The sequence below is a fragment of the Doryrhamphus excisus genome, linkage group LG8 (assembly GCF_037039965.1).
Source record: "Doryrhamphus excisus strain RoL-2023G ecotype Guam linkage group LG8, RoL_Dexc_Guam_v1.1, whole genome shotgun sequence".
Taxonomy (NCBI): domain Eukaryota; kingdom Metazoa; phylum Chordata; class Actinopteri; order Syngnathiformes; family Syngnathidae; genus Doryrhamphus; species Doryrhamphus excisus.
The window spans coordinates 20,584,259-20,598,757 of NC_136364.1; the positions used below are offsets into that span (position 1 = coordinate 20,584,259).

Genomic DNA, 14,499 nt, shown 5'->3' on the forward strand with positions numbered 1-14,499 from the left:
TTTGTACGGTATCTGTTGTCACCAGCAGCAAATCATTCCCCAGTTCAAAACCATCATTGCCTCCTAAACTTGACTCATGTTAAAATGATGACTCAAACTTCTCCTCCCTACAGGATGCTGAGCCTGAACTCCCACGGTTGCTTTGTATGACATCACCCGTCTCCATAGCGAACCAGGAGGGATGATCAAGGATGGTATGAGGAGCATGTGTGAGCAAATTCCACATCATGAGGTCACGGGGTGAGAGTGGAAGCCCACTTGTGTGTTTTTGTTTGGTGCTGAACGGTCCTGTCAGTACACACACTGACTTACCCGTACAGTTCAGTCCGCTTGCTGTATATCAGGGGTCTCAAACTCAATTTACTTGGGGGCCACTGGAGCTAGGGTCTGGGTGAGACTGGGCCGCATCAGGTTTTCAAAAAAAAAACGAAAAAAAACGCATTTATTAAAAACAGATGAAACATTCCACTGTTCTCAAATATCTTAATTTTTATTTTTCTACACAAAATAAGATGAAAAATAAATAAACAAATCAAGAATAAAGAAAATCAATCAATCAGTAATAAATAAATAAATATAATAATAATAATAAATATAATAATAATAACAACAACAATAATAATAATAAATATAATAATAATAATAATAAGAAGAAGAATAATAATAAGAATAATTAGAATAAGAAGAATAAGAAGAATAAGAAGAATAAGAAGAATAAGAAGAATAAGAAGAATAAGAAGAATAAGAAGAATAAGAAGAATAAGAAGAATAAGAAGAATAAGAAGAATAAGAAGAATGAGAAGAATAAGAAGAATAAGAAGAATAATGATAATAAAAGGGCAAATAATAAAAACTTAAGAAACCACATATAGTTGGTGGGTAGACAAATTATTTTTTTCAGATTAAAATGAACAAAGCATTATTAGAGCCCTGTAGACATGACAAAACACGACTATAGTCACATTTATACTCTTTTTATTTACAACATATTGCGCAACTGCAGGGTCTTGAGACACATGCTAACAAGCAAACTAGAGAGCTAGCGACCTAAACGGTAGCCTTCAAGTTATATGCTTTCAACTTAAATAGCCAAAAACTTACCACTTCCACACAGATAGGGAGGATAACTATTAACAGTTATTTAACCTTATTTAACCAGCATCCATATCAAACTTGCGCGGGCCGCATTAACATTAAACTTTCATATCAAGGCGGGGGCCTCAAACTAGTGTCCTGCGGACCACATTTGGCCCGCGGGCCGCGTGTTTGAGACCCCTGCTGTACATCAACACACCAGGCATGACGGAATGGATTCACACACTTACAGTGATACTGACAGACGCAAAGACGGCCTGGAGAACTTGGAGTGGGCCCAAACTGCCTAGCGCCCCACCCGTCAGTCATTTTACACCGCTAGCAAAGAATGCATTAAGTAGCAGCTAATTCAATGAAAGCCGGTGTAATCTAAGAAATCAATACCGCGCTTCAGATTAGATTTCTGTTTTTGTGTTACTTACTTCATCTAGGGGAATCGGCACACATGCCGCAGTACTGTAAATCACGGCGCATTAACACATGCGCCGAAGAAGGCTGGTAAAGTGCTTCCCTGCCGCATTAGACTGGCATCCTTATACCCTCTCCCTGCGTTTGAAGTGCTGATCTCCAATCAGCCGCAAGCAGAGCGGGAGAGGAACACCAGAAATCTTTAAACTACTCGAGCTGACTCAGGTTTCAGGATACTGTGACTTTTTCAACTTAATGCGGTTTTCTTGGTTTTTTTTTTTTTCTACGGGTGGGTGGATTTTATTTCAGGTGACAGCAGGGAGTGGATGGGGGGGGGGGAGCGACACTTAAGTATAGTTATAGTTGTCTTGGGCTGTGGTGAAGATGGTCAACTACACAAATTCATTCATTCATTTTCTACCGCTTTTCCACATGAGGGTCGCGAAGATGCTGGAGCCTATCCCAGGGCACATATAGACAAACAACCATTCACACTCACATTCATACCTATGGACAATTTGGAGTGGCTAATTAACCTAGCATTTTTTTGGAATGTGGGAGGAAACCGGAGTAACCGGAGAAAATCCACGCATGGCCGAGGGTGGAATTGAACCCTGGTCTCCTAGCTGTGAGGTTTGCGCATATATAGACAAACAACCATTCACACTCACATTCATACCTATGGACAATTTGGAGTGGCTAATTAACCTAGCATGTTTTTGGAATGTGGGAGGAAACCGGAGTACCCGGATGCACGGGGAGAACATGCAAACTCCACACAGAGATGGCCGAGGATGGAATTGAACACTGGTCTCCTCGCTGTAAGGTCTGCGTGCTAACCACTCGACCGCCGTGCCTACACAAATTCAATTAGATTATTTATTTCCACCATTCATTCATTAATTTTTTACCGCTTTTTCCTCACGAGGGTTGCGGGGGTGCTGGAGTCTATCCCAGCTGTCTTCGGGCGAGAGGCGGGGTACACCCTGGACTGGTGGCCAGCCAATCACAGGGCACATATAGACAAACAACCATTCACACTCACATTCATACCTATGGACAATTTGGAGTCGCTAATTAACCTAGCATGTTTTTGGAATGTGAAACCAACCACAGGGAAAACATGCAAACTCCACACAGAGATGGCCGAGGGTGGAATTGAACCTTGGTCTCCTAGCTGCGAGGTCTCCGTGCTAACCACTTGACCGCCGTTTTTTTAAATTTTTAAATTTTTAAATTTTTAAATTTTTAAATTTTTAAATTTTTAAATTTTTAATTGTTTAATTTTTTTAATGTTTTAATGTTTTAATTTTTTTATTTTTTTATTTTTTTATTTAACATTTTACATTTGTTCACTTCCTGCTTTCTTGTACAAATGTATAGTAGTCAACATGCAGTTTGACTCTTGAATATGCTAGTATGCTCTTGATTTTGTTTCTATCCCGGGGGGGGGGGGGCATGACATAAAATACTTGAGAACCACTGTTGTGACCTGACATTGGTGGTACTAAGATGCGGATTACGTCACTTAAGTCCCCACTGAAGGGCCAGGGTGATAAAAACGGTGTTTGTTACAAATATGATCCTATTTACGGTAACCACATTCCAAATTAGTTCATTTTTAGGAATTCTGTGAAAAGAAACTGCACGTTCCGGCCTCTCCAAGTGCATACTTGCTAAACAGACTTTACGAGTAGCGAGAGGGATTATTTTACACCACCTCGATTTTTGGCGTAAAGCGATCACACTTGGTGGAGAGATGAGCTACGAGTACTGGACTGTTTACAAATCGTGTCCCCGTTTGGCCAAAAGCTGATGTTTTTCCTGAGTAAGTGTTACGATAAGTCCTCCGGAAATTACTGCTAGTCTGTGTAATATCCCCAAAGTGTGTGTGTGTGTGTGTGTGTGTGTGTGTGTGTGTGTGAGAGAGAGAAAAAGCACCGTGTGTGACGTTCACCCACAAGCAGTGGAGGGTGTCTGGGGGTCTGAGGCCACCATGGAAAGAATCACACGCACACACACGCTGTTTTACTTGGATTGGCCAACAGGAATTCACTTATTTATGGAAACGTGAGGAATTCCAGCAATGAGGCACAACAAATTGAACGTTAACCAAAAAATAAAGACTTCCTGAGTGAAGGTGGGAGTGAGCCCACTAGCACAACAACGGTCATATGACTTGCTTCCAAGTCTTCATTTGACTCTTCGTTCTTGTCGGTGAACCTTGACCCCCCTCCCTGCTTGTTTAAATACATGGCATCATGTACCCAACCGTATGTCCCACCTGAATGACCTCAATGACCTCTCTGTTCCAACCTCGAGATGTTTTCCTCACCTCCTACGCTTTTATAGAACAGTTTCTGTGTAAACATGGACGCTACAATGTAACACATGGGATGATGTAATATGAAATATTGTCATATGGTGATTAATACATGGCCGTCAATGCAATGAAACGCTTTGAAATGCACCATGGTTCCCTCCCACTGAGCAGTAAGTAACAGTTTATCATTGTCCTGACTGTGCAAAGGAAAAGCGCTTGTCTGTGTAGCATTATAGAGTGTGCATAAAGGGAGTGGGGTTGCTAATAGTTTTTTCGCGCCACAATTAGTGGCTCTACCGTTCTACAGTTTTTTAAACACTGGTAGACCGGCGAAACACATTAGACGTAGAAAACCGCTAGATGCTAAAATGCTAAAATGCTAAAACGCTAAAATGCTAAAATGTTAAAATGCTAAAATGCTAAAATGCTAAAATGCTAAAATGCTAAAATGCTAAAATGCTAAAATGCTAAAATGCTAAAATGCTAAAATGCTAAAGCTACTTACCGTTAAGAGACATCTTGAAGTCGCCGTTTTTGCAGGATGCACAGAATCCAAAGAAATACAGCTGAATAGGTGCAGGTCCTGGTAGAACTCGAAAGCTTTCTGTGCTGGTTATTGTGTGTAGCTGCTCTATAGGAGTACACAACTCAATACAAAGGGCTGTTGGGTTAAAAAGTGTTAAAAAAGTAAATTGTTTTCTTCATGTTATTTGGAGGGCTGCATTCCATCCTCGGCTAGGTTAATTGACGACTCCAAATTGTCCATAGGTATGAATGTGAGTGTGAATGGTTGTTTGTCTATATGTGCCCTGGGATTGGCTGGCCACCAGTCCAGGGTGTATCCTGCCTGTCGCCCGAAGACAGCTGGGATAGGCTCCAGCACCCCCTGCGACCCTTGTGAGGAAAAGCGGTAGAAAATGAATGAATGAATAAAGTAAAATTTGCAACTGCAATAATCAAATTAATTATTAATTAATTTTGAAATAATTTTCAATAATGATTAATTATTATAATTATAAATATTATAATATATATATATATAAATATTAATATATATAAAAATATGTTTAAAAAATTTTGTGGCTAGAATTTGTCATTTTATGTTTGGATTGAGGCTTGTTTGCGACATAATAGATTCTTCAAACATAATAATAATTTTAATAATATAATTATTAATTATTATTAAGTATTATAATTATTAATCGATATAATTACCATTGTTTATTATTATTATTAATATTTTTATTGGTAATTATTAAAATTATTATTGTATTATAATTAATGTTATAATACTTAATACTTATAATACTTAATAATAATTAATAATTATAATTATTATAATTATTATAATTAATAATCGATTCAAAAATGTTTGAAGAATCTATTATGTCGCAAACAAACGGCCTCAATCCAAACATAAAATGACAAATTATAGCCACAAAATAAGAATAAATTATAATTATTAATTATAATTATTAAAATCAATAATGGATTCAAACATGTTTGACAATTAAAAGCGTGCTTTATACTAGTTGTTATTAGATTATGTAAGTCTGCCTAATGCTTGTATGTTGGAGGTCAGCGCTACAACCCTAAACCATGTTCCCGGACAACTTCTGCTGAGCTGGTCTCATCATCACATTGCCCAGCGTCTGATCCCCGCAGCGCCGTTCCAGCCGACGTTGATCAAGTTGCTTCTTGGATTTCCATGTGATGCATGCACTAAGCTCATGACAGTTGAGCACCACAGCAACCGCTCCTCAAGCCTGTAAGGTCACCTTCTCACTGGGTTTAACGCAACGTGTGTTTATGTGGCCTCGGTTACCTCACTGGGTTTGACACTACGGACAGATACATGAATACAAGTTGCTTTTTATTGTTATTATTTTGTTTTAATTATTGTAGTCTTTAGTTACCATTTATTTCTATATGATTTACATATAGTAGAAGCTCAGATACTTTGTTGTAAAATAAAAGTGATCATCTTCTGGTGAGCATCTTCTGCATTTGCATTTGACTCGCTGCTCTCCACTTTAAACCTGTTTAAGACCTGCTAAACATAGCTTTTCAAATGATTAGTGCCCTCTAGACATTAAATAACATCCCTATAGTCACCTTTACACTTGTGTTATCCAAAATAGTACGACATAATAAGAGTAGATAAGCTATCTAAGACATAAATAAGACTGGTATTCATGCTTGTTGCTTTAAATATGTTCCGCCGGCAGGAAGAGAAAGTGACGTCGAGGATTGAGAGTTTTAGCTTGGTGTGGGTAACAGCAGCTCACGTTAGGGATTACTGTTGGGAGGTGGCGACCAAATCTGATTTGTGTGTGTGTGTGTGTGTGTGTGTGTGTGTGTGTGTGTGTGTGTCTCACCCAACATTACAACCCCTAGTGACCAATGTAGAAGACTACATGTCATCCCAGCGGCTTTGCGCATGTCTTCTGAATGCCTTATATTTGTATTTTAGTTCATTTAATGTTTAACAATGCTTAATTTAGGCAAAACAATACTTACAGTTTGCTTCAATATACATATTGTTGACTAATAATAGGCCGTATTCAGGAAGAAGAAGAAGAAGAAGAAGAACTGCAAAACAAATTTTTGAAAATATAGAATGAAGCCAAGAGTGAAGACTGTATATAACATATCTACATCTTTAAGATCATAAAAAGTAGTTATTGAAGTACTTAAAATATAAAATATATATATTATATTATATTTTATTTGTAAATATTTTATTTTATTATACTTTCATTATATTAAATCTCTTTTTATTTTATTTTATTTTATTTTATTTTATTTTATTTTATTTTATTTTATTTTATTTTATTTTATTTTATTTTATTTTATTAGATTAGATTAGATTAGATTAGATTAGATTAGACTATTTAATTTAATTTAATTTAATTTAATTTAATTTAATTTAATTTAATTTAATTTAATTTAATTTTATTTTATTTTATTTTATTTTATTTTATTTTATTTTATTTTATTTTATTTTATTTTATTTTATTTTATTTTATTTTATTTTATTTTATTTTGATTAGATTAGACTAGATTTTATTTTATTTTATTTTATTTTATTTTATTTTATTTTATTTTATTTTATTTTATTTTATTTTATTTTATTTTATTTTATTTTATTTTATTTTATTACATTACATTACATTAGATTAGATTAAATTAGATTAGATTAGACTAGACTAGACTAGACTAGACTAGACTAGACTAGACTAGACTAGACTAGACTAGACTAGACTAGATTTTATTTTATTTTATTTTATTTTATTTTATTTTATTTTATTTTATTAGATTTAAAAAACAATATAGCACTAAACTACAGTATCAGTGTGTAATACCTACAAATATATATTGAATATTATTACTATACAAGCATAGTGATTTGTATTTGAACTGCTCCTTAACTCACTAAACTTTCAGAATGCTTTTGTCTACAACAAGACAAAATTAAACTCTGCAAATATATGATCTAGTTTTTCATAGATCAGAATGACATTGAAATATTACATAAACAGTTATAGACATACAGTACAGGCAAGTCAATCATGACAATAAAGAACCAGGAAGTAGCATTCAAGGTGGCACTAGAGTTTGTGTCAAATCCTTAAGAAATAAATACTGCACTGAATGTTGTAATTAGTTGGCATATTGTTGCATAACACAAGAATATGGAATTATTTGGGATTTTTCATCATAAAACTGTCTCCTTGAAAATGAAATGCTTATCATTTTCAGTATAGCGCCAAAGAAACGCATTTTTTTTTTTTGGTGTCTGGCGGCATCTAGTGGTGAAAAGTGAATTGCATGATTTCAAATGACCACAATTGGACTACCGTAAAAAGCCATGCAGTAGCTTGTTTATATGTTAACACCAAATAAAGAGGAATGACGTCATGGAAACTATGACTGTGTAACACAAAGAGGCCAAAGTACACAACACATGTTTCCCAGCAGGTTTTCACGCTGTAACCAACAAGAGTCATACTTTGTTATGATAGGGACGCTCCAATTAGGGGTTTTTTTGCTGCCGATTCCAATACATCCATTCATGAGATCGGTCGATACAGATACCGATCACGGATTAATGATAAAAATTCAATTTTTTTTTCATATTGTTGATTATTGTGGATTCATTCATTCATTTTTTACCGCTTGTCCTTATGAGGGTCGCTAGGGGTGCTGGAGCCTAACCCGGCTGTATTCAGGCAAGGATACACCCTGGACTGGTGGCCAGCCAATCACAGGGCACATATAGTCAAACAACCATTCACACTCACATTCATACCTATGGACAATTTGGAGTCGATAATTAACCTAGCATGTTTTTGGAATGTGGGAGGAAACCGGAGTACCCGGAGAAAACCCACGCATGCACGGGGGAGAACATGCAAAATCCACACAGAGATGGCCGAGGGTGGAATTGAACCCTGGTCTCCAAGCTGTGAGGTCTGCATGCTAACCACTCGACCTGTTGGAAACTTGTATTCTGTATTTGGTGTGACCAATTTTTGTGGTGTTATACATTAGCATGTGCAAATTCCGCAATTGGTTAGATTTCGAATTCTCAAAGAACCCTTTTTAAAATTCCTGAATCCAGACGGTGATCCCAAAACACGCCCAAAAATTTGATCTGTTCTACCATACCAAAATTCCAACAATTCCTGAAAATTTCATCCAAATTAATTCAGAATTTTTCAAGTTATTTAGAACACAAACAGATAAACAACAGAGGTAATAACGACAACAAGAGAGTTAGTACAAGTTAGTACAACGTCCCCCGTGGGACAAAATCAAGCTCCAAACTAACATGTTTGCTTGTTTGTTTAAAAAAAAATAAAAATTCACTGTGGTAAAAAGTCACATTTGGATCCCGAAAAACCAGAAACTAAGAGGATAACACTAGCTAGCTAGCTAGCTAGCTAGTTAGCCGATGCAAAGTACAGCCAGTGTCCGCTCGGCAAAGCGTGTAAACAAAGTCGCAAGACTACTCGAGCGGAGATAGGTTTGATAGGGGAGTGATCAAACACGCTGGCATCGATTAGCGTACCCTACGTGACGTAGCGGATACAGTACATAGTGTTTGCCACCGCACGGAAAAGGCGTGTTATGCTAGTTATGAGTACAGCATAAAATCAAAACAACTGATTGATTTATGTCATTTGAGGCACTTATTGACATTTAAGGCCAAATCAGTTCAAGTATTCAAGTTTTGTTTCTACTGTAAAATGGGGACACTTACAAAACGACACACATGTTCGATTTCCACCCCGTCACATGATCCTTCATCTCAGGCCTGTTGAGTTCATCGAATAGACCGCTGTCAATAATCTCCTTCTGCCACGTGATGGACACGGCGCCGGTGCTGAACTCCTTGAACAGTTTCTCATCCTTGGCATCGAATTCAATGTCCAGGATTTCCGACGTGTCCTTGAAGTTGTCGGCGTCTTTGGTGTAGACCACGTCGTGTTTTGGCACCCAGGGGGGCTCCAGCAGACCGGCTTCCAGACGCTGGAAGTTAATGCTATGGAAAAACGGGTGCTCTCGTGGGTCATCGCCTCTGGGATGGAAAGGAAAGAGTTATGAAGGTGCGATGCGATTATGAAACATGATGCAGAGCCAAAGTGCATAGAAATGAAGAAAAAGGTTGGACATCAAGGAGGACAATAACAAAAAATGAAATAAAATTTCTAAAAATAAAATAAAATTTTATAAAAATAATATAAAATATTATAAAAATGAAATAAAAAATTTATTTATTTATTTATTTATTTTATTTTTATAATATTTTATTTTTATAATGTTCTTATTTTTATAAAAATAAAATTGTATAAAACAAAAATAAAATATTATAAAACTAAAATAAAATATAAAAATAAAATAAAATGTTGTAAAATTAAAATAAAATATTATAAAAATAAAATAAAATTTCATTAAAAAATATATAAAATAAAATTTCATAAAAATAAAATAAAATATTATAAGAATAAAACAATTATAACAATAAAATAAAATTTTATAAAAATAAAATAAAATATTATAAAAATAAAATAAAATTTTATAAAAATAAAGAAATTATAAAAATAAAATAAAATATTATTAAAATAAAACATTATTAAAATAAAATAAAATTTTATTAAAACAATTATAAAAATAAACTTTTATAAAAATAAAATAAAATATTATAAAAATAAAATAAAACTTTATAAAAATAGAACAATTATAAAAATAAAATAAAATTTCATGAAAATAAAATAAAATATTATAAAAATAAAATAAAATATTATAAAAATAAAATAAAATATTATAAAAATAAAATAAAATTTGTATAAAATAAAATAAAATTATATAAAAAAAAAATTATAAAAATAAAATAAAATTTTATAAAAATAAAATAAAATTTTATAAAAATAAAATAAAATTTCATAAAAATAAAATAAAATTTTATTTAAAAAAATTATAAAAATAAAATAAAATTTTATAAAATAAAATAAAATAAAAAATCTCAGAATATCAAACAAGTTATAAACAATCCAGGCAAGAAGATTGAGCAAAACGAGCACTCACCGGCACCCAAGACGTTGTTCCAGCTTCTTCTTAAGGAAGCCACGAATGAGGTTTGTCGTTGGGGTGTCAAATTTCTTCGCATCAAACTTGCACTCGTCTTCCAAGGTCCGGCGGGTCACTTCACTCTTCTGCACCTTTTCGCGGAAGTCTCGAAACGGCAGGCGAGCGGCCACCATCTCGTAGATGCTGCAGCCCAGCGCCCACCAGTCCACAGATGTGTTGTAGTACTGCTGCCTCAGAATCTCAGGAGCCATGTAGCCGGTCGTCCCAGCCTGAATGCAGGGATGCGAGTTTCAGGAAGATGAATATTCACTCGGATGAAAGTTATTTGCGACAGGGTCAGGCAAAATCATCGGACACATTTTTAGGTTAAATAAAAGGCAAATAAAGTAAAGATACTCATGTTTTTATTTTCCAAAAGTACATATAATATTATAGGCTGCACGTCGGTCGAGTGGTTAGTGCGCAGACTTCACAGCGAGGAGACCCGAGTTCGATTCCACCCTCGGCCATCTCTGTGTGGAGTTTGCATGTTCTCCCCGTGCATGCGTGGGTTTTTTGTCCATAAGTATGAATGTGAGTGTGAATGGTTGTTTGTCTATATGTGCCCTGTGATTGGCTGGCCCCGCCTCTCGCCCGAAGACAGCTGGGATAGGCTCCAGCACCCCCGCAACTCTCGTGAGGATAAGCGGTAGAAAATTAATGAATGAATGAATGAATATAATAATATAAAAATTAAATCAGTTCTTGGTGGCACGGCGGTCGAGTGGTTAGCGTGCAGACCTCACAGCTAGGAGACCAGGGTTCGATTCCACCCTCGGCCATCTCTGTGTGGAGTTTGCATGTTCTCCCCGTGCATGCGTGGGTTTTCTCCGGGTACTCCGGTTTCCTCCCACATTCCAAAAACATGCTAGGTTAATTAGCGAATTGTCCATAGGTATGAATGTGAGTGTGAATGGTTGTTTGTCTATATGTGCCCTGTGATTGGTTGGCAACCAGTCCAGTCCACAACCCTCGTGAGGATAAAGCGGTAGAAAATGTATGAATAAATGAATGTTTTGATGGCAGCCATGTTTTTTCTGAAGCAATCATGCTCAAATTTGACAAAAATTAGTCCGTACCAAAAGCTGCAAAGTTTTGTAGAGTACAAAACTGTACTGAGGTGTGTGAGAAATTTCAAGTCAATCTGACTGTGGGGTTGAATAAACTGGTGTAAAAACCAAGAAAAGCCAAAAGAAACGCCAATCAAACAAGGACCAGGTCATTAAACTCACCGTTTGGCATATGGTTTTCCCCTTTGGCAGCTCGACCGCCAATCCGAGGTCAGAGAGTCGACATTGGCCGTGACCGTCGAGCAGCACGTTTTCCGGCTTCAAGTCCCGATACACAATGCTCATAGAGTGTAGATGGAGGATTCCCACGGTCATCTGAGCTGCGTAGTAAACCACACGGTCAATACGGATACCCCGATCTCCGAGCTCGTAGATGTGGAACCTGAGGTCTCCTCCGTTCATCAGGTCCATGACCAGGCACAAGTGGGTGTCGTTGTCATAGGCGTAGGCCAGGTTCACGATGAAAAGACTGTTAACCTTCTCCAGGATCCTCTTCTCCTGCAGGGCCAACCTCTCGCCACCTTTCTTCTTCAAACATCTCTTATCCAGCTTTTTGCAGGCGTACATATGTCCGGATGTTTTCACCTGCACGGCACACACCTGCAACATGGAAGACCCCGATTTATAACCAAGGGTGGTGTCTTCTAGGTCAGTGTTTTTCAACCTTTTTTGAGCCACGGCACTTTTTTTACATTGGAAAAACCAAAAATGTTACAAAATGTCACCACACGTGCATCAATAAGTCTATCGGAGGAACAAGGCAGGTGACCAATATTACATTGCTATGCCGGTCTTTACACCACAGACACTCCACAGTAGCCATGTTTTTACATGACCACTTTTTCTCTTTCCGAATGACCTTTCGGGAAACAATGGTATCCATAGAAAGGAATATTCCAATCTCTTGTCTACATGCGGCAAGAAAATCAAACCAGAATAGTCAATAGGGCATGCCCAGTAAAACGTAAACATCAACATCACGTGATACCGGCTTCCCCCTGAGTTTTTCTTTCACTTGTCGGAATAACTCCGTATTGCCACTTTTTCGTCTGTCCAGTCTTGAAATTTAGTTTGAATCAAAAACAAACTTTGCTTAGTCCAGTGCCGATTGCTGGCCTCCATTTTTAAAAGTGAAGAACGTCTGGATCTGCGTGTTACGTCATATCTGAGCATGCGCTGAAAGAACGCACCCGGGATAAATTTAAACAAGAAAAATATCAAATTCAATCTTGCTAATATTTTATAATTAAACTCAGGACATGTTTTATACAGATATATATTTTCTTTTTTAATAAAACTGCACTTGTGAATAAAGTATAGAAGGGTTTAGATTCTGTTCCACAGATGGCGCTAATGCACACGAAAGCTGCTTTCCAACCGCCAATAAACAACAGAAGAAGAAAAACACCACGAAGAACATCGGTCTCAAACATGTGGCCCGTGGGCCAAATGTGGCCCGCAGGACACTAGTTTGAGGCCCTCGCCTTGATATGAAAGTCAATCAATCCGTAATAAATAAATATGATAATAATAATAAAACGGCAAATAATTAAAAATTAAGAAACCACATATAGTTGGTGGGTAGACAAATTATTTTTTTCAGATTAAAATGAACAAAGCATTATTAGAGCCATGTAGACATGACAAAACACGACTATAGTCATATTTATACTTTTTTTATTTACAACATATTGCGCAACTGCAGGGTCTCGAGACACATGCTAACTCGCAAACTAGAGAGCTAGCCACCTAAACGGTAGCCTTCAAGTTATTTCCTTTCAACTTAAATAGCCAAAAACTTACCACTTCCACACGGATAGGGAGGACAACTATTAACAGTTATTTAACCTTTAACATGAACATTAATCAAACGTAATAATTTTTTTCTGGGTACATGATACCATACAGCATCCATATCAACATTAAACTTTCATATCAAGGCGGGGGCCTCAAACTAGTGTCCTGCGGGCCACATTCGGCCCGCGGGCCGCGTGTTTGAGGCCCCTGCTATTTGATCAAATAAACCAAATGAATTGAAATATTTGGGTCCATGTATACTATTGACATAATATTTGCAAATGATGATTAATAAATGTTAATTATAAAAAATGATATTGGATAATTCCTCACGGTTTCTCAAGGTCCACTAGTGTGGTTGAAAATCACTGTTCTAGGTAATGACTTCATGAAGATACTTGTGACACCTACCTCACCAAAACCTCCTTTACCCAAAGTCCGGAACTGGTAAAAGTATTTGTCAGTAATCTTCTGTCTCTCAAACTCCTTCCACTGCAGAAACCTGTAAAAGAACGGGCTCCTCAGGTACTCGCAGAAAGGTTTCCCTCTCAGGAAGTCTCTGAGGGCTTCTCTCATCTTGCCCACCATGGCATCGTCCAAGAACTTGGCTGGTGAGAGCTTGCATGAATCTGTAGCCTCGATCGTGATGAAAGAGAGAAAAGTCTTGGACTCAGGTTGAAGGAACTTTGCGAGAAGGTTCTGCTCGGCTTTTGCTCTTGTGTCGTCTTCAAGAAAACTCAATCCTCCCAGCTCTTCCAGGAAATCAAATGCAGCAGAGTACTGGGGGTCGGAGGTGAGAAACTGCCGGAATAACTTCTTGCCGATGGGCTGCTGCTCACAAAGCGAATCGTACTGCATTCCTACGACCTGCCGCAGAGCCGAGCAGCTTCTCGGCTGAGGGAGGCTCAAAGAGAGTCGCTCCTTTCGCAATGCATTGTGGTCAATCTTCCGAGCGCTGAGGTAGGTCGTGTTGGCCACTAATTCCTCCACCAGCGACTCACTCATGGTGGCGGCCCCACCGCCTCCATTAAAACACGGGGCGCTGCTTCACTCGTCTACATTTTCCAGGCACACGACAGTACCCCCCCTTCCCCAAGCATCCTTCACCTGCTGCCACGCTTCCCAGCAAGTGCCACTATGCTCGGGGATTTGTTGGCTCTCAGGGAAAGCAAC

At 37.2% G+C, this 14,499-nt stretch overlaps 1 protein-coding gene across 1 annotated transcript; it reads right to left on the reverse strand.

The window, feature by feature from the left end:
* Positions 1 to 8,861: 8,861 nt before the first annotated feature.
* LOC131134939 (rhodopsin kinase grk7-b) lies at positions 8,862 to 14,499 on the reverse strand. The gene is made up of 4 exons (XM_058080661.2): positions 13,738 to 14,499; positions 11,692 to 12,129; positions 10,418 to 10,689; positions 8,862 to 9,410 (listed from the first exon to the last, which is right to left on the reverse strand). The coding sequence occupies exons 1-4, from the start codon at positions 14,329 to 14,331 to the stop codon at positions 9,089 to 9,091; spliced, it is 1,626 nt and encodes a 541-aa protein (XP_057936644.2). The 5' UTR covers positions 14,332 to 14,499; the 3' UTR covers positions 8,862 to 9,088.